Source organism: Acartia tonsa, chromosome 5, assembly GCF_053477335.1.
Source record: "Acartia tonsa isolate MP-2025a chromosome 5, ASM5347733v1, whole genome shotgun sequence".
Taxonomy (NCBI): domain Eukaryota; kingdom Metazoa; phylum Arthropoda; class Copepoda; order Calanoida; family Acartiidae; genus Acartia; species Acartia tonsa.
This window is the reverse complement of record NC_137264.1, coordinates 40087806-40109013: the sequence shown is the minus strand read 5'-3', so window position 1 is coordinate 40109013 and position 21208 is coordinate 40087806. Positions and strand designations below refer to the sequence as shown.

At 34.1% G+C, this 21208-nt stretch overlaps 1 protein-coding gene across 2 annotated transcripts; it reads right to left on the bottom strand.

Moving 5' to 3' along the window:
• Positions 1–1537: 1537 nt before the first annotated feature.
• Positions 1538–19842, bottom strand: LOC145319495 (E3 ubiquitin-protein ligase UHRF1-like). 2 transcript variants are annotated; one of them, XM_080161648.1, is made up of 24 exons: positions 19734–19842; positions 19476–19532; positions 17992–18059; positions 17049–17116; positions 16249–16381; positions 15568–15683; positions 14565–14663; positions 13160–13249; positions 11923–12005; positions 10735–10855; positions 10228–10368; positions 9885–9944; positions 9686–9784; positions 9198–9249; positions 8740–8840; positions 8110–8253; positions 7724–7788; positions 7134–7231; positions 6730–6788; positions 6309–6382; positions 5845–5911; positions 5328–5378; positions 2585–2667; positions 1538–1991 (listed from the first exon to the last, which is right to left on the bottom strand). In XM_080161648.1, exons 1-24 carry the CDS (start codon positions 19814–19816, stop codon positions 1904–1906), a joined length of 2100 nt encoding a protein of 699 aa, XP_080017774.1. In that variant the 5' UTR covers positions 19817–19842; the 3' UTR covers positions 1538–1903. The 2 variants fall into 2 exon arrangements, with proteins under 2 accessions (XP_080017774.1, XP_080017775.1); XM_080161649.1 differs by lacking the exons at positions 1538–1991; positions 2585–2667 and adding an exon at positions 4748–4829.
• Positions 19843–21208: the final 1366 nt, after the last annotated feature.

Below are 21208 nucleotides of genomic sequence, written 5' to 3'. Positions count from 1 at the left end.
ATATTCCCCTAGCCTCTAGGGGCATCGCCAAAAGACGTATTGTAAAGTTTGTTTAAAGGGAGTTTCCCCACCTCACTTGTTATATTTTACATAAAGAAAAAGAATTTTTTTTGGAGGGGGGGATTCTTTGCCTAAAACCACAACAGGACCAGTAGGTATATTACCTGAAGAGTAAAACCCAATTGGTTCAGCGGTTACTGAGATCTTAAGCTTAAGAAAGACGGATAGATAGACAGACATTTAATTGAAGCTTCACTATGACGTCATAAATCCCAGGATAAATTGGTAAAATGGCGCGCGAAGCTCGGAGAAATTTTTTTTGTAGTTTTTATGAAATACAAATACATTAATGATTACTAATACTAATCATACATTACAGAAAAACGTACAATAACGTATGCTGAAATGTTCATATTGTACACAAAAATCAATAACGAACAAAAACGTACAAAAAACCTAAAAGTGGTGTTCAATATGAACATAACGTACATAGTGGTCACCCTGTAATTATCTCGCAGTGCAGAGAAATGCGCGAAAAAGACCTAATTACGCGTTTTTTCTTCAGTGAAGCTTTCCCTGTGCATCATTGTAGGCCTTCTTATGTCGCTTAAAATGGTGTGCGGGTATGATCTGTACGTTCAGCCGTTTGGCAGCTAGCAGCCTTTAAAATTCATAGATTTTTGGAAATATTGCTTACCAGCAATATTTTACCGTGAACTGCAGTAGATCCGAATATTTAAATGAATATGGTTTGTACTAATGTATACAATACAATATATAAATAGATGATAGACATATTTTGAATATTCAGACAGATATATCATTGAGGGCGGGGACATAGAGCTATTTATAAGTTCAAATAGTTTTATAATAACGTTTTCTTTCGGCTTTGTCCTATCCCTTTAGATCCCTGCATGCAGATATATACATTACACATAAGAGTAAAACAATAGAGGGGACAGGGGTTAAATAACTGTATGTCCCCACCAAGTGGACCTTGTGCCAATTTCCAATTGGGTCTTATCAGCCAATATTTATGAGAATATTACCGCACAGTAAAGTCGCTACAAAAGAGCAGAAAGCAATTAGCAGACGAAAAGGTCCCCAACACTCAATCCTGGTAGTTCTCTGGGTTATACATATATTATCATATATTTATTAATTGCACTATATTTCCTTGGGTAGAATCATATCTATGACTTTTGTTACAGAGTTAGAAAGTCACTATGTTTTGAACGATAGTGGTGGTGGTTAATGCTGTCAAATAGTTTGCCAAAGTTGAAGTGCAGTTATCACCCTCCAAAAAGAAAATATTCTCAATCGACTTTATGAAATTAGATATAAGAACTTTTGGGCTGTAAAATGTCACTTAATAAATAGACCTCTCTGCTAAATAAGATAACAACCCTACCAGCACAAATAAAAAGATTTAATAAAAAAAAGTTAGTATACTTAAGTCTGTGAGGAAGGGGACATTGAAACTATAAACTATACTGGTTTTATTAGTCAGTAAACTGTTTGGTAAAATAAAATCATCAGATCTTGGAGCATACTTTATTAAAAAACTGGGTTTCAATATAAAAAACTTTCAGTCATTTTAAGAATCACAATAAATATTTTTGTAAGATATAAGATTGATTTGATATCATTAAACAATCAATTAATATATATTATATATACCTATTTAAAATGAATTTAATTAATTGGTTAAATTAATCGTCTAGGAGTTAAGTGTATAAAAACGAAAAATGGGTAAAAAATACTGATAAAATAATTTTATATATAAATATGTTTGCAATTATTAATAACATTTGATTTCATTCATTTTAACCACCAGTATAAAATGATATTTGGACAAAACGCCCATTAATAATATGAATGTATTTAATTAGGAGGCTGATCTTTAAGCTCTTGGGAACAGTTTATCCAGCACAGCTTCTAGATCTTTATTGATGTCGTTTGTGTCAAGATCTTTTCCAAGATCATTCCTGTTTATCAAAATATTTTATTACATTATCTTCACTTGCAAAAAACGGAGGGGGGGGGGGGTCGTTGTGGTTAACAAGACACTGTTTTGAATAACGCACATATCCACCAGATATCAAGTATTTTATCCTAAAACACTAAGGAGTTTAAAGTGACTTATAAGGAGGTTTTCATAGACAAATTTTGAAAACACTACCTATTTAAAAAAAAGAGACATACGAAAAATGATTTTAGGCTTCTGAACTACCAAGTAATTTTCTAATAGGATATATACCTTATACTTGTGATAAACCTAGATAATAAGCTGACAATAGGCTGTTTATTACACTAGTCCCCAAAGACTAATAATAACGTTTTTTTCTTCGTTGTAGTAACAACTTTGGGGACTTTTATTGAATTTAATTGGTTGGTTCATTAAGTTAGGTGGCCAAACGTTTCAACAACTAATTGTAATCTACAGAAGGGGAAATTTTGTGTATCTTAAATCACCATTAGGGTTGTACGTACTTCAATTTATCGGCCATTGTCTTATCCCTTTAGATCCCTGGATAGATAAACCCTAAATATTTTGTTTCTCTTAATATAAAATATTTTCCTGCAGGTTGGGCAAGTGAACACTTCATTCTTAAAGCTCTGTTTCAAACAATCCTGACATATATTATGTCCACACTTTGTTGTCACCTTAATAAAGATTATAATAACTCTAGTTACAAGCAATCCTGACATATATTATGTCCATACTTTGTTGTCACCTTAATAAAGATTATAATAACTAGTTACAAACAATCTTGACATATATTATGTCCACACTTTGTTGTCACCTTAATAAAGATTATAAGAACTAGTTACAAATAATCCTGACATATATTATGTCCACACTTTGTTGTCACCTTAATAAAGATTATAATAACTAGTTACAAACAATCTTGACATATATTATGTCCACACTTTGTTGTCACCTTAATAAAGATTATAATAACTAGTTACAAATAATCCTGACATATATTATGTCCACACTTTGTTGTCACCTTAATAAAGATTATAATAACTCTAGTTACAAGCAATCCTAACATATATTATGTCCATACTTTGTTGTCACCTTAATAAAGATTATAATAACTAGTTACAAACAATCTTGACATATACAGGGTGGGGCAAATAAGACCGGACAAACTTTAAACGGCCATAGCACCAAAACTACTTGACCAATCAGGACGTTTGACCCCACTATAAAATGCTTAGGTAATTCCCTTTAAGCACAAAAAAATCTTTGGACGAAGATGGGCTCGTACTCCGAGCTGGCCACGCTTAAGTTCAACAAGGCAGATTCAGAATGCGCCGGTGGAATAATCTGGATTCTCGACTAGGGCCCACTAAATCGGATCTCGGCCCATCTGTAGATGAGGTAGAGTTATGCAACTTGCTGGGGATACTGTTAGATACATAAATAAGACACTAGAAAAGACTAGAGCTCTCTATCTAAAGGGGCTTGGCTGTAGTACTCCGGCAAAGTGAAACGTGGCAGATTTTAAGATGTCAAAAATTGTGTGAAATCGTGAAAATTTCTCGGTTCTCGACGTTAGAGACCCAAATGGAACTTAAAAACTCATTTTAGACTATAAATTCCGCTGACAACTCTAGCTGAATCTTCATGCCATTTCCGAAAAGGTATAGAACGTCGTTCCAGCTCAACTGTGGTCCAAATAAGAGCCTCCGTGTCAAAGGGTAGCGTTAAAGTTGCGTGAATTTGGATCCTGCTGTTACTCACGTTCCTAAGGAAATGGGGCCTCCCAGCAGCCCGATCCTAATTCAATGGACTTTTGGGCCTGGGGCTACTTTGAAGCATGCACCAATAGACGTGCCTATACAACAAAGACCTCCCTCATTGCCACCATCAAGGAGAAATTCGCCAGCTTGGACAGGGACATGGTGACCAGGGTCTGCGGGCGGTTCGGGGGGCGGGTGAAGGCGGTGATTGAGGCTGGCGGCGATTTTATTGAATAATCTAATAGTCATATACCTATTTTGCTTGCCAGATTTTAAAATTCAATAAAATCTTTAAAATTGACGAATTTATGTTAATTGGTTTAGAAGTTAGAATTTGTCCGGTCTTATTTGCCCCACCCTGTATTATGTCCACACTTTGTTGTCACCTTAATAAAGATTATAATAACTAGTTACAAATAATCCTGACATATATTATGTCCACACTTTGTTGTCACCTTAATAAAGATTATAATAACTAGTTACAAACAATCTTGACATATATTATGTCCACACTTTGTTGTCACCTTAATAAAGATTATAATAACTAGTTACAAATAATCCTGACATATATTATGTCCACACTTTGTTGTCACCTTAATAAAGATTATAATAACTAGTTACAAATAATCTTGACATATATTATGTCCACACTTTGTTGTCACCTTAATAAAGATTATAATAACTAGTTACAAATAATCCTGACATATATTATGTCCACACTTTGTTGTCACCTTAATAAAGATTATAATAACTAGTTACAAACAATCTTGACATATATTATGTCCACACTTTGTTGTCACCTTAATAAAGATTATAATAACTAGTTACAAATAATCCTGACATATATTATGTCCACACTTTGTTGTCACCTTAATAAAGATTATAATAACTAGTTACAAATAATCCTGACATATATTATGTCCACACTTTGTTGTCACCTTAATAAAGATTATAATAACTAGTTACAAACAATCTTGACATATATTATGTCCACACTTTGTTGTCACCTTAATAAAGATTATAATAACTAGTTACAAATAATCCTGACATATATTATGTCCACACTTTGTTGTCACCTTAATAAAGGATTAATACTTAAGTTTATATTGAAATATATATATCCTTAAAAAAAGTAACATTATGTCTGTGGGTCTGTTTGTTTGTTTGTACCGAAGGATCTCGCATCATAACTAAAATAGTTGCCAAAATTTAACCTCTAACATAGTGCAAGGCAAAATTATGTGTTGGAGGGTGTTCCAGCCCCAAACAATTAGCTTAAAATCCAGAACCGTAGGGGGGAGGTGGTCACTCTTCGAAATGCTCTGGATCACCCAAAAAAATAACCCACCCACCCTTTTTTTCACCTCAAATTGCTCTTAACTGCCGTAATAGTTTTAAAAGGCGGCCTTAAATTGACTCTTTAAAACTGTCCGGTAAAAACCAGGATGTATGTGAATGAAACATAAATTAATATTACCTACATAATTACCTCCAATAACGCGCAGTTTTCTAAATCAATAATAAATACAATAACTTTCCAACATTACCAAATCCCTGTTTGTATAATGTGATACCTGTTGATTGGGAAGCTCAAAACAAATCTGACAGGTCAACACTGTACGGACCTAGATAATTATATTTTAAAAACTTAAATTTTTTATTGCTATCAATTTGAGTTTTTTGAGGTATCTGAGTGAGGTTAGTAATAGAAACATGAAAAAGTTACACGTTCCTAATTTAACGGATATAAAAATAAACCGCAGAAATTAGGTACTTCACGCATGGAGAAACAAAAACTAAAACTAAAAATATAAATACACACATTATGAGTGGGGAAATTTAAGCTTTATTTAACAAGCTTTGGTCCAAAAATTAAAAAAATCAATTATAATCAGTTTGATAAAAACAAGGCATTCGACGAATTTTAGTGGTTTTAGCGATTTTCAGATATCGTTAATTTTTAAAGAATTTTCTTGTCATTAGTTCTTTTCAATAAGGAAGAAAGCTATGTAGGAGTGAATTTTAGCGTTCCAATCCTGTTTTAAGTCTTTGTAGAACACATACCTTTAGAGAAAAGCCTATAAAGCTTACCTGGTCCAAAAGGTCAGTCCTGCTGTAGATCTCTTTTTCAAGAACCTGGTCCCATAGTGCCTTGTTCCTGCAACACAAAATAGTAATTAATATTAATAGTAAGTATATTTTAGCATTTGGATGTTGTACTTCGATGTTAAATCTTTTCCTTATAATCCGTTCCAGTCAACCTATCATCAAAATAAATAGCGGCCTAATACTGACAGTTTCTTTAATAAGGTACAATTTTAAAATGTGAAGAATCATCGGCAAAATCTTATTTTCATATTTCGGCGAGAGAAAGTGGTTTTCAGCGGTATCGGCGATTACACACCAAAGCAATTAGGTATCATGTTAAATTTAATTGTTTGATTTCTTTTTTTCAACAATTTTTTAGACGTTTGTTAAAAAAAGTATGAAGAAAATAAAAATGCCAATATCTTGTGTTTAAAAAGAAAATTTGTATTTGTCTGCAGACTACAAACCTTGTGTCTGCCAAGATTAACTGTTTCCATTCCTCTGCCATCTCATACACCTTTCTACTCTTCTTTGCTGGCTCCTGAATATTTTTTCAATCTTCATGCTGATTATTTTTAAAGCAGTCTTATTTATGACACATTTTTTGACTAAACATTTCAAATGATTTTCCTACAACCTATTTACAGGATTTATATAAATGAAGTTTTAGTTTTCTTGAATGTTTCTAATTGTAAAAATCACCTAGCTAAATCTTAAAGAGATCTTTTTCAATTCTTTAGGTATTAAGCAGGAATTTCTATATTTTTATTCAAAGCCACAACAGTTTCCAAGCCGTAATCTATTAAAGTGACTTGTTTTTATTTTTATGAATAGAGGTGACTCAATAGATATTCAAAAATAGGAAGAAACTATTTAAAATCAACTTACTTCATTATCATCATTATCACTTGATTTTCTCTTCTTAGAAGCAGAATCACCACCAGCACCTATAACAAGAACACTTTTATCTTAAAGTAATATAGCTATAAAAAAAACAGCAACAAGCATAATGAAAAAAAATGAAGTATTATACAGGAAGTTCAAATTTAGAATGAAGGCAATTTTAATAACTGTTTACAGACAATAAAGTTACGGTTAATTGTTTATTAACTTCCAAAAACCGTCGAATTATGACAGTCCCACAGTGGAAACTTGGCTCTAGATTTATACCTAAGACTATGTGATTCCGATCGACTAAATGATTGGGTTGGCGGGATTTCTTTAAAAAACTGCGACACAAAACCAACTAATATGATATTAATCTATCTTTTAATCCATTCAGAAAATTGAACCTGGTTTTTCTTCAGGATTTCTCATGATACAAACATATCCTTCTCTCTCGATGATAGCTCTACCCTCTTCGGTCCAGGGGGCGGGGCTTGGGTCATCCCTTAAATTAAACAAATCATTAATAAATAGTCTGATTCGGGTCTATAAGAAGTCGGGGAGAAGATAGGTTTGAGTCTTGTCCGTCCAATCTATGTCATTGCATTGCAAAAAGCGCTAAAAAAGGTATTTACTGTTGCTTTGTTGATTGTGTGACATTACTGTCGAGTACAAAAAAATGATTTTAATACGTCGTTTTTTTTTACTTCAACTTTTTACTAGAGAATAAAAATATTTTTTTCAGAAGTTCACACACTTAACTTTCCCTAGTGGTTACTAGCCCTACCAGGACTTTTTACTTAACCTAACCTAAAGACGCGAAAAAAGGTTATTACAAATAAGCTAGTTTGTTGTCAGTATACAATATGGCTTTCCAACAAAGATAGAGCAATCATAGTTTTTGTTAATGGTCGAAAGTTTAAGGATCTTCTATGAAAATCTTTGTCTGTAAATCAGTCAGCCAGTAATTCTCTAGAAACGGGCGTCAAAAGTTTACCTGATAAGCTCATATCTCCAAACTTTAAATCCACTTTCGCCTTTATCTTGCCAATAACGCTTAACCTAAAGAAATTATGGTTAGAAAATCCGCAAAAAAAACACCGCAAATCATAATAAAACGCATAACTTTTAAGCCTAATTTTCACACTAGTTTCTTTTGAATTTGGATTACAACCTTAAAATTGATTCATTGAGTAAAAGAATTCCAATTGAGTTGATTTAATGAAAACATTAAAAAATATGGAAACAATTTAACGTTCTGTGATTATTTTAATTTGTATAACTAAGGTTGAATGACTTTATATAATGCTTTATTGGTCCAGAGGAATTTTCTTTCATCAGAGCTCCCTTCTTAAAAATTGAGCAATATAATATTGTAATTACCTTGTAAATTCCATCATATCTAAAGCCTTCTTCAGGTGCGTATACACTATGTTTCTTCAGCTTATAAGCGCGCACCACACGAACCGGTTTTCCCTCCCGCCAATTTTCTCCAGCATCGCCACCTTTGTCGGTTACGGGTCGTACCTGAAAAAACATAAACTTAGGTGAATGGGAGTTCTGTGCTGAAGTAAGCACTTAGAGGAAAACGCCGAAAATTGTAAACTTTAAAATAACCAAAAAGGACAGAACACTGGACTGTAAATTACACTGATGCCCAAAGGTATAAAAATACATTCTCTCATTTGTTGAGTTTAAAACTTTAATTTTATCCGAATTTGTTAGCAGTCTATCTCAACGTTAATAAGGTACAAAAGGGATAAATTTGTTTATCCTCATTGGGCAATGTGATGTTTAATGTACATCAATTTATCATCAATTGTTGTTGTTGTGTGTGTGAGTGAAGCAATTTTTGACCTAAGAAGGACGAGACACTTTTATATATCCACAAGTGCAATCAAGCTTCACGCATAAGTACATAAGCCTTGACCCACTGTCTCAATTGTTGTACAATCCCTTAAGATCCTTGATTATAACCCAAACATGATTTTTCGAAAATTAAGAAATTATTACCATACAACTCCAAGCCAAGGCTTCATTAGTCCTGTCCAGAGTTTGGTCAGAACTCTGAGCTGCGGTTCTTTTGTTCCCAGATAAATCTCTGCCTCCAGATCCTTGAAAAATTAAAATGTGATGCTTTTGGTCAACTTAGTCTCTCAGTCTAGCACGACTACGACGATTAGTCATGTGTTTCCCGATATCTTATTAAAAAAAAGGCTTTTTGGGCTGATGCTTTAGATTTCAATATCTACAGGACTGATTGAGTTCTTTAGAGAAGCTTCAAATAGTTCGAATCTCTGGATATGATGGTTTTAGACTATTAACATTATTAGATTTAAGATAGTTTTAGAATGTTTTTATGTCCCCTTCTTACTCCTTTGAATTCAGAGTTCATAGACGCAAGACACAATCCCGACGAATGTCAAAGCAATCATTATACCATTTAAGCTGAGCCAGCGCATTTGCCGTACCTGTGTAAAGGAAGGAATCTCCAGAATCTACATCGTCTTCGTAGCCACCACTAGAATATGATGCATATTGTTTGGTGGAATTAACCAATTTGATTAAAACATGCGTATGCACAATGTGTATCATACTTGAAGGGAAAACAAGGACAATAGCACCTAAAAGTAGCGCAGCAGTATCAGCAACTAGAAATAGTAAAGCCGCTTCAAACATGGTTGGATCGTGCTTGGCTGAGCACAGAAACCTCCCACGCCCCCATCGGCTTATTTTGAGAAAAAAAAATTTGAAAGGGAGGACTGGGTAGTTTTTGTGTTATTATTTTACCTTGACTAAGTTTAATTTTATACTGGGCACAGAAAAACCTTACCCCTCCCCCTAGAATCTAATTTATCTGAATAATAAGGTTATGCAGATTTTGGTGCTCGGCGAGTACGTCAAGGGAAAGCACAACATTTTTCTTGAAAGGTATATTTATTTAACAAATTACATTCCTGAGGACAATGCTTTGACATCCTCTCAGGTTTCTATCCTTGGACTTGGCGGATCCTGAGATACCAGCAACGTGGGGTCTGTGGATACCTTCCTCGGATACCTACAAACAAAAATATGCTGGACCGACTAATCAAATCGTTTTTCACAAATAAAACTGGTTTAAAGTACCAGTGGGAGACTTATACCATTGAGAACATTACCTGGATCCTATACTGCCAGCACATGCCAACCTCGATTCCAGGAATAGGTCCAAAGTGATCCTAAAAAATTATTTGTGTAACTTTTTAATTTCTTGTTCTAAGAAGGAATTATTTCAGAAAAAAATGTAAAGAATGTATTATGATTAAAAACTAGCTCTTATCATATAATAGAAATAACTTGTTTAAAAATGATAATACTCTCAAGTAATCAAATTTTTGTTCAGGTTGGCTAGGTATACCTTATATCCAGATAGGTACCTAGTGACTTTTATTTTTTCAAATAAACAGAAATTATTGTAAAACATTCTCCCATCCCTCAATTTTGTCAAAGCTTAAAACAAACCTTAGATACAATGGTACATTCTTTGGATCTTCCTTCTGTTGCCTGTCCCCTGCCCCAATCCCTACCACCTCCCTCTTTCCTCTCCTTGGCCTTCATAGCCTTCCCTCCTGCGCACACTATGTTGTTCTCGTTTTTACACTGGTATCAAAATAACATTTGAGTTTACTGAAATATGACAGTAATGAAGGGAGGACACTATACTGTAAATTATACTTGTTTCCAAAGTTTTATGAAAAGGCTCTCTCATTCATTGGCCCAAAACTTTAATATTTTTTTAATGTTTCAAATAGCGGTGTGGAAACTTTTAAACAGTTAATTTTATTTACAGGAGGGGTATTTAATTTTAATACTTGGTAATGTACAACAATTTATGGACCATCGTCATCAATAAATCTCCGACATTTTATTTCTCAATGAGTAAGTATTATTGTACATAACCTATTATCATCTTTAATCTATTTGAATCATGTTATGTTTGTATGAAAGTAAACTAGAATATTATTCCTGCGGGCAGTACCACTCGTCATCTTCAGGTAGAGAAGTGAGTCCCAGGCATTTCAAATGATATCCATCATTGCATTCGTCACACATCATTATAGTTTCAGAATCTTCCTTACCACCACATTTCCTAAAAACTTAGTAGTTTTGCTTTTGTTTGTGTAGCCATTGTTTCTTAGTGTTTGGACCTAAGTAGTCATGGAGTAGGACTTGACACTTTTGTATAGCTACTAGGGCTATAAAGCTCCACGCTCAAGTACATTATGCTTTTGCCCACTGTCTCAAGCTCACCGAGTGTGGCAGGTGTCCCTAATTAAGTCACCGTAATGAATGACACTCCGCAGAGGAGCTTGGGATAAGAGTTGTACAAATATTATGTACGTGACTATCAGTATAAAGTGTCCAAACAACTCAATAATCACTTCTTATACAACCAGGCCCGTAAAAGTTGCGTGAATGTATTCAACTGAGAAATTCGAGTTAAAAAAACTAAGGAAGTAGTAAAGCACAAAAATATATGACTGGACAAACAGACAAAGAACAGGTGTTCAGTGGTCATAAAAAATGAATTGAGAAAAGAAATCAACGAGTTAGATAAATAATAAAAAATCACCAAACCTTTACATACAAATATACAAAAGTCATAAGACTGACGGACCAAGTAAGTTGTTTACTGGATGCTATTTGGTAGGAATATCTTCACAATAAACCAACAGTCTATCTCAAATCGCAATTGGACAGTCAAAGTGGCTTATAGAGAAGCTTTGCTATAGTATTATAAAGGCTTTTGAATAATAATAAAATCCTGTAACAAGTAGAAAAAGGTGTATGTGTTGGTGTATGAATGTCCCGAAAGATCTCGTTTCTTTCTTTCTGTAGCCCATTTTTCTTATTCATCCGTTACATCATCATTACTGGCCAGATTGAGAAATCTGGCTGCTTCCAGAGGGTTGGTCCAGAGGTCTCTGACAGTGAGGGTGGTAGGGTTCTCCGGACAGTTAAACAGGTGGTTGGTTGTGTGAGTTGCAGGGCAGTTGGGGCAGGTGTCGTCAATAGAATCCGAAACTTGACGAGCGGCCCTACCGTTTACGAGATCTTTCGACAACAATCTCCCAACTTACCGAAAGATCTCGTAAACGGTAGGGCCGCTCGTCAAGTTTGGGGGTTGGTCTGAGGAAAATTAAAAATTTTATTTACCTGCAACCGCAGTCCTTGCACTTTCTCTTGGGATTTGTTTTACATTTTTCACAGTCCATTTCAGTAAAGTCAGGTGCCTCGCTCTAAATAGCATTTTCATTAGTATTTAGTCTTTTAAAAATGTTTCCAGTATCGGTTTCGAAGCCGATTAATATTCACTGGATTAAAACCGGTTTTCAATCACAGCAATACTAAAAAATTATATATAGCATCGTATTACAGACATTTTTTCATAGGTAAATATTAAAATAAAAGGTATTATCCTCTTAGAAATTTTTTTTTCAATATTGAGGCGTTATCCTCTTAGAAAATTTTTTTTCAATTTTTTTCAATTTTGTACCCCCCCCCGACTACCGACGAACAACTATTTTAGGTTAGGTTAGGTTTTAGGCTAGGGAGCCGAGCGCTGCGGCCAGAGTTCATAGTTCGCTGTCGGGGGGGGGGGGGGGGGGGGGGGGGGTGGTTACTCAAATTTTCAATATTGGTATTATCCTCTTAGAAATTTTTTTTTCAATATTGAAAATTTGAGTACCCCCCCCCCGCGCCCCCCCCCCCCCCCCCGACAGCGAACTATGAACTCTGGCCGCAGCGCTCGGCTCCCTAGCCTGCCTAGCCGCAGCGCTCGGCTCCCTAGCCTGCCTAGCCGCAGCGCTCGGCCCCCTTGCCTGCCTAGCCGCAGCGCTCGGCTCCCTAGCCTAAAACCTAACCTAACCTGGGGGGGGGGGGGGGGGTACAAAATTGAAAAAAAATTTTCTAAGAGGATAACGCCAAATAAAATTAATACCAGTATAGTTAGCCGTAAGGGGCCGAATGTTTAACTGGTTTAATTTTTCATTTCAATATCCGCGGAAATCAATCGAAATTACGATGCGACACTTAACTATTCTTTAATCTTAAAGTTCCAACTAAGTTTTGTATACACAAAAATGCAGGGAGCACAAGGTATCAGACATTGACCGATAAATTGAAAATACACAAAATTACTCCTTCTGTAGTTTAAAATTAGTGGTTGAAAGTTGAAACTTAATGAGCCAACCAATCAAAATTCACAAAAATCCCTAAAGTTGTTAATTTAACAAAACAATATTATCAAACTTTGGGGACTGGTGTAATAAACAATACATTGGCCCCCCCTCTCTTTCTGCCAAAAATGACATAAGAATTTAATTACATGTGTCTCAACCAAATCGTAGATACTAAAGGATAGCCTTTCATATTGTGTATAATTTGTATTCACCTTGTATATCTCTAGATTCTTAACTTGACAACCTGTCTCCTTGTTTATGGTACAGATAACTGTTCTGGTTGTCCGTTTTACTTGCTCAACCTACAACAAAGTTGTTTGTTATTGTGTTCATATCTTAAGCATGCAAAAAGTACCTATCTCATTTTTTTTAGATGAAACAAAATCAAGTCCATACCTAGTTTTCCTAGGCGGCAGGATTTGTTACAGGGGTGTATATTCTACATGGGATCCCCGGCTCAGGGGGGGGGGCTTGGGGAAATAAACAATGGTTGGAGGGGAAAAAAATGTAAAAATTAAGAAAACTGAAAACATTTTTTCCATTTCCCCCCCTCCTTGGTAAAAAAAAACTAATGTGTGGTAGGAGGGATATAATAGATAAAAATATAGATTTCTTTAAATATTTTTCCGTTTTTCCCCCTTTTTGGTGAGAAAAAACTAGGAGGGGGGAAAAAAAAAATAAAAAAATTTGTAGCCGGGGAAAAAAAATAAATCTTGTGCAGAATATACACCCCTGATTTGTTATTAAGATATAGATTTAATTTAGAAATTCCAGGGATCTAATGGGATAAGACAATGGCTGATAATTGATGTACACATAGTTACACCTTCTGAATATTACGATTAGCGGTTGAAACGTTGGGACACTCAACAAATGAACCTACCAATGAAATTAAATGAAAGACATCGAATAATAAAACGTTATTATAAAAGGGGGGAGGCGGATGTGCCACTTTTTGAAACCAAAAGTAAAACGTGCATGATCTCAGCCCATGAAAGAGTTACAGCTCTGAAACTCGGCACAGCAGTTGCTTTTGTGGAGAACAATATGGAACTGTGAAGAAACGGCGGGGAACCGCCGCTCCAATCGAAATTTTTTTGCCTTTTCTCGCAATAATAGACAATTTTTAATCATCTGAGATAAACTCTTTTTTCATAAAAATTTCGCTTATATTTTCACTTGACAATTTTTTTTTAATATTGACATGTTTGAAATATAAGTGTCACGTGAAAATATACCTAAGGAAAATTTTTTATGTGATCTCATGTGATTGAGAACTGTCTAATTTGGCGAAAAAAGGCATAAAAAAAATCGGCGGGAAACGGTGGTTTTCGGCGGGAGCGGCGGTTCCGCCGCCACTTCTTCACAGTTCCATATTGTTCTCCACAAAAGCAACTGCTGTGCCGAATTTTAGAGTGTAACTCTTTTATGGGGTGAGACCATGCACGTTTTACTTTTGGTTTCAAAAAGTGGCACATCCGTCTCCCCCCTTTTTGGGACTATTATTATAAAAATTCCAATGTCCCCTCCCTCCCTGGGAAATTCCCTTCTGCTGTAGCTGTAATCTCTATGTAAAGTTAATTCTTAAGATATACAAATAGTAAAAATGTACATTACCTTAGCTTCATACCAGAAACCAAGTTGACCTGGATTATCAAAGTTGTAGTTGACAACCACATTCTCGTCCACTTTAATATCTTGGATAGCCAGCTTATTCTAATAAAATAAAAATAACAAAGAGAAAGGATAGGTAACAAAAATATAAAATCCACCAAAAGAACAAGGGGGGGGGGGGAAGTTCTGACACATTTGCGTAAACCTGGTGTATAGGCTTCATCTTTAGACTGAGAGGATAGGTTATTAGGGATAAAATCATTCTTATATGATGAATTTCCCCCAGATTTAAGATTTTTTGGAAAGGCCTCAAGATGGTCTCTCTACAGGTAAAAATGAAAAAACAAATTTTGTTTTAAGAGTTAGATGTCAGCTTATGAGACAAAATATGTATGTTTTTTCTTCAAATATGTGAATAACAATCAAAAAGAAGCATATTTTGTTTTATAAGTTAACCTCTAACTCTTCAAAAAAAAATCTTATTTTTAATTTTTACCTGTACAGAGACCACCTGGAGGCCTGGAGCTCCGGAACCTGGAGGCCTATCCAAAAAAGCTTAAATCTGGGGGAAATTTATCATATAAGAATGATTTTATCCCTAATAACCTATCCTCTCAGTCCAAAGATAAAGCCTATACACCAGGTTTACGCAAATGTGTCAGAACTTCCCCCCCCCCCCCCTTCTTCATAAGAAAGACAATTAAGCGTTTATTGCGCTTTCCCAGATTCCCTGCAGGATATGTTAATAATTTTGTACCTAAGGTTTCAGGGGCCATGTTTAAAAAAATTCTATTTGCAATTACTGAAAATTTGAATAATTTTATGACGTAATGTTACCGCAAAACTTGTTTAGTGTTGTAACTAAGTGAAGTGGGTAATAAGGGGGAAAAAAGAAGTAAGTGTGTTGTGGGTAAATTTTCACTCAGAATTGTTTGTCAGAATTTCCCCTGTCACCCTGGTTAGTGTACACGTACAGTACACTTAAGAAGCAGAAAGTGATTCTTACCCTTGGAATATTTCTTATTTCAGTTTCGGTGGTGGTGAACTCCCCAGGGTATTCTGTAAACTCCACAGTATATTCTCCACTTTGATTCTCGTTCAACTTGAACCCCTTTACTTGAGCTAAAAATATATGAGCATTTTAGAATTCAATGCAGAACAATGGACGATTTTCACCAAATGGTGATAAACAAAAATGACCCTTCTGTAGATTAAACTTGTTGATTGAAAGTTAATTTGGACACTGTTTGTTTAACCTTAGTTATTAAGACTTAAATTACCTACCCAAAGTTTAGATACAACGAATGAGGTTACAAGATTTAACGGAGGAAGTCAAAATCTACCCTAAAAATACTATTTTATAAACATTTTCTCTCCCTTACTACAGTTTGTCAGTAAGTCCATCTATAAAAAAAATATTATGTTGATCAAATTTCTACTTCTCCATGCTAGTTTAAAACTAATGAAACTTGAAAATTAAATATACAAAAAAAAAACAATTTCCTACACTGCCAAGCTTTTGTTTTCAGGAGGGGGGGGGGGGGGGGGTGAAGGTTAAAATGAGTGGTTTCAAAGGTTTGAGTGCTATTGTATTGCTAAAAATATTCAGGGGGGTAAAATGAAGCGTTTTAAAATTTGAGGAAGGAAAAACCCCTTAATCCCCACCCTTGGGCGTCTAAGTTCCTACCTAAAAAGAAAGCACCCGTATCTTTGTCTTTAACGTCGACATATGTTCCAACAGACCAGGTTGGTTCCTGGCTGCCTTCACCAGGAGCTTCTGAGGTGGACGTCTTTTCTTCTTTAACCTTTTCTGCAGGACTCTAAATATAAATAAGTTAAATATATTTTTTATTTGCGCTTAAAAATAACAGGCGGTTTCTATCAAAGTACCTGGCGAGCACAGAAACTTCCCTTTCTCATTGCGTACCTAATAAATTGAAATGAAGGATGGTAGGTTTCGTGTTTTTGTTAGGTTACGTTAGATTATATTAAATACAAATTATCCACGCAGGGCATCAGACATGAAGAAAAAAACTACATTCTCATATTTCAAATTTGATTAAAAAATAAGACTGGAGTAAGTGGTGTGATAAATAATTCCTCTATACATTTACCTACCTTTAATCCTTATGAAGTAAGAAAGGAGGGTGGCGGATGTGCCACTTTTTGAAACCAAAACTAAAAGTCAAAGGAACTCAACTACAAAAAGAGTTACAGGTCTGAGATTTTGCATGGCAGTTGCTTTATAGGGTTACAATATGGAACAGTGAAGAAACCGCCGAGAAATTGCAAAAAAAATTTCGGCGGGAAACGGCGGTTTTCGGCGGTTGCGCCGCCGTTTCTTCACAGTTCCATATTGTACCCCTAGAAAGCAACTGCCATGCAAAATCTCAGACCTGTAACTCTTTTTTTAGTTGAGTTCCTTTGTTGACTTTTAGTTTTGGTTTCAAAAAGTGGCACATCCGCCTCCCCCCTTACAAATATTACCGCGTCGTTTATGTTTGTTTCCATTTCAGCAAGCACTTTTCTAGGCATTAACAGGATCACATCACTGGCTGAAAATAAAAATAAATTATACAAATTCATCCATTTTACGATGAATTTATTGCTATAGATTGTAAATCATAACAAACAATAATCCATCAAATTTAAAAATGAATTTCTACTTTTAACATCCAACTAAACTCAAGACTGAAGAGGGTGCAATGTCCACCGAAATATATTTCAATAAATAGCTGGGAAGTATCAAAGACTTTTTCACTCAGTGAATTTATCATATACTTATACCAAGTCGAGGTTTTATAATTGTGATGTTATAAAGTGTAGCCTCCTTCCTAGTTATAATTGTGAAGTTTTATCACTGTGATTTTTCCTTGCCTATTGGAAAAACATTCCCACATATCTAGTTCATCTGTTTTCAATCAGATTATACGACCGTTGAAATTTTTGGACGATTTTCCTCAGGCAATACTTTAGATATTCTATTAATTAATAACTGACTTATTATAGGTATGGATGAAACTAAAATATGTATATTTTCTAATTAATTATGTGGTCGGATCGTTCTTACACTGTGTTACAACAACTTACAATTAGTATAATTAAGGGATTGAGAATCTAGACTGTCCGTTGAGGAGTATTAAATACATTAAAGAGAAGATCATAACTAAATCTATGCAAATCTATTTTCATATGATCTTAATGAAGTTGTCCTATTGATCTCAAACCTAGATCGATTCATTCCAAATGAGAAATGAAATCTGTTTTCTTTGCCACTTAAGTTTTTAGTACATAATTTTATTCATTTTTGATATGGCTATTGGCTATTTCTAGTAAAATTAGGCACAAACTATTCAGCTCTTCTAAGCAAACATAAATGTGTATCTCAAATTACCAAGAATATAATATTAATAGTAAGGAAGGTACCTACCTGCTACGCTATAATCAAACAGTGTCAAGTCTTTTTCATTCTCAGAACAGTCCTCCAACTGTTTCCCTCTAAAATACAGTTAATATTTTTCATGGGAATTGAAAAGGCATCAAATAATGAAGAAAGAAATAATATCGTTCGTGGCTTTGATTGATTGATTGATGTCGTTCGTGGCTAAACAAAGAATTGAACCAAAGACACTTCAATTACGTAATTACCGTCAATTGTCAATAAAAGCTTCCAAGATACCTATAAATATTCTTATTTAATGTTTTTCATTTCAGGGATAAGGGATAGGAAACCTGGCCATAAATTAGGTCTCGGCCTGGTTTTGAAAGGGATCATGCAACTTTTACCATTTGCCTAATTTAATGACCTTACTGGCGGACGGCTTATATTGGCTACCGCTCTAAACCAATAGTGTTCTGTGATTTGGGCGGAAATTTTAGAAGCAGACAATTCTGGAAAAAATAATGATTTCGTCTGCTACGAAAAAATAAATATAAATGGTGTTAGATCACATTAGTTTAATTATTAAATCTGCTTAAAGTTAAACATTAAAAAAGGGCCACATAGAAAAAACAAAAATAACGGGATTATTTTTTTGGAAAGAAGGTAGCTACGAATTTTTAATATGGTAGTATATAAATTAGATGTTGTATTTTGAATTTTAAAAATTTAGTACGTAATTGATACAACACCTTCACCCTAATTTTTGTACAATACAACACAGTACAGATATATCATTACATTATATCCAGTATAGTATCCAAAGAACTTGATAGAATGTTACCCAAGTGCATATTTAATATTTTTATTTTGAATTTTAATTAGCAATGAAATTTTCAAATAAAATTTTTACTCATTAATAAAAATGCAAATAATACAAACTAAAATCTGTCTGAGGGAAACCCAACGATAGCTTTCTGACAGTTCAAATTACCAAAGTAAAAGATAAAAAATTTTGGGAGAGAAAAAACTTCATTTCAACAAAAGCCATTAATATATAGGTTTATAAAAAGTTATGTTTTTTACTTTAAACTAGCTACCTGAATTTGATTCTATACTTTATCTACACACACACACACAGCTTTTTCATTAGCATTTTATACGAACCACTGCGCTATCCCAAAACTGGTTTATTAGGCTAGAAATAGGCCTAGGCTTGAAATAGGCCTGAAATAATATTTTCCTACGTTTCCCATCCCTTATCCCTGATTCTTATTTAATGTTTTTCATTTCAGTATTTGATGAATTTTAGTAAGCAAACCATTTTAAAAAGAAAAAAATCTCACACAACTTCTATACCTACATACTCGAAACACATAAATCACATGGAACTACTGTAAATTTTCCTTAAAATACCTTGTTGTCTAGCACTGACTCTCACACCTACTAACTTTTAAAATAAATTAGAATTAAAAAAGAAGGGGTTTAGTGCTCGATAGGCACTTTAAGGAAAAAGCAAAAAACTACATTCTTACTTGAAGAAAAGCCTCTGTAAGCTTGGTTCAACATCAAACTTCTCATGAATAATTTGCCTAAAACATTAAAAAATATAGAGTATTAATTAAGATATACGGGTTATTTTAGGTGGAAAGCATAACCCCCGGCCCCCTCCCCCCTATACCAAGCTAGGAACATTTACGTACTCAGCTTCTATAAAAGATAGCAAAATAGATAACAAGTTAGCTGAGATTATTTCTTTGATAGAGATTCAGTTCGCTTAAATAAAATATTACCTAAGCTGTTTGATGGGCAGAAGTTTAGATTCATTAAGCTTTATTTCAGCCCCTGTCAGGCTGTTACGAACTCGACAGCTCATTTTTTATTCCGTAGGCACTATTTTCTAAAACAAAGAATAGGACATATAATATACACCTAATTATTTTAAGGAAGCGCAGCAATAACTCGAAAATCATATAATGATTTCAAACTTTGGTTGATACAATCTCTAGACAGACGAATGGGTGGATTAATATGTGACCTATGTTCAAAATAAAGTAGCTGCGCTCTATTATAGAAATACTAAGGTAATATGTTGTTTTTGTCTACTGTCAATTCGTGGAAAACATTTAATATTATTAAACTCGATTTCTTAGCCACGTTCTACCAATTTTACTTAACAGAATATACAACAAATAACTAATAAATTATTATATTCTTGGACCGAAAATCTAAAATGTTTTTATTTCGCGGGGTTTTGGAATTTCGCGGATTTATTTACTTTTCTGTAGCAGACCATTTGTAGAAGACGACATTCTGACCATGTAAGGAAAATGGGGCTTAATTTATTTAACATTATTTGATTACAGAAAGTTACACCTATACCATATAGGATATTTTTTAGAAATAAATATTCTTAAATTATTTTTCATTATCATGTCTACACTCTTAATCGAGTTTAGTTTTTAATTAAAACATCATTTCCATTTTTTATTTAAATTTTAACATTAAATCACGAAACCTTTTATATATATTTTTTTGATTTTCAAGAACTGTAACAATATTTGTAACACTTCGCGCACATTTTTTTAGTTTAATCACCACAAGAAAATTCCCTCTCCAATCTTAAAATATATAGAGCCATATGAACGCTGCAGGTCTTAAAAACGAAACAGCTGGAAGGCTAGTATTGATCTAGGGGAGGTTAATAAAACCCTTATTTGTAAAGATATATGTCTAAATAGACGTAGTTAGTTAAAGAGAAGCAGCGCTACTAAAAATGAAAAATATAAAATATGTAAGAAGCTTCAAGAAACATTGAATATGATATGTTCTGTTTTTATTTTATTCTTACATAATAAAAATGTGACATAAATAAAGAGAAAAATATGAATGAATTGAGTTCTATTTGTGTAATATTTCCCTGAAGACTTTGACATAAATAGCGGGGCAAGTACAGTAAAAAATATAATATTTACATGCCTATTCTAAGAAATTTTAAATTTTGTAAATTGATTTTAAATGAGGGGGAGGGGTAGTTTTAGTGTTCTTCATGTCAGGTTAGGTTAGATTCAATTAGGTAACCTTGCAGTATTAAAGCAACACATGTTTAAGCCCTCCTGTGTATAGGTCCCCCGCGCAGGGTTTAGGCAAAGGAAAAAACTACACCCCTTTTATTCAATTTATCATAAAAAGGTTGAGGGGTTTATTAATGCTCAACAGTGAATTTGTGTTAGAGCACCGTTTTACGATTTATCATCATGGTTAAATT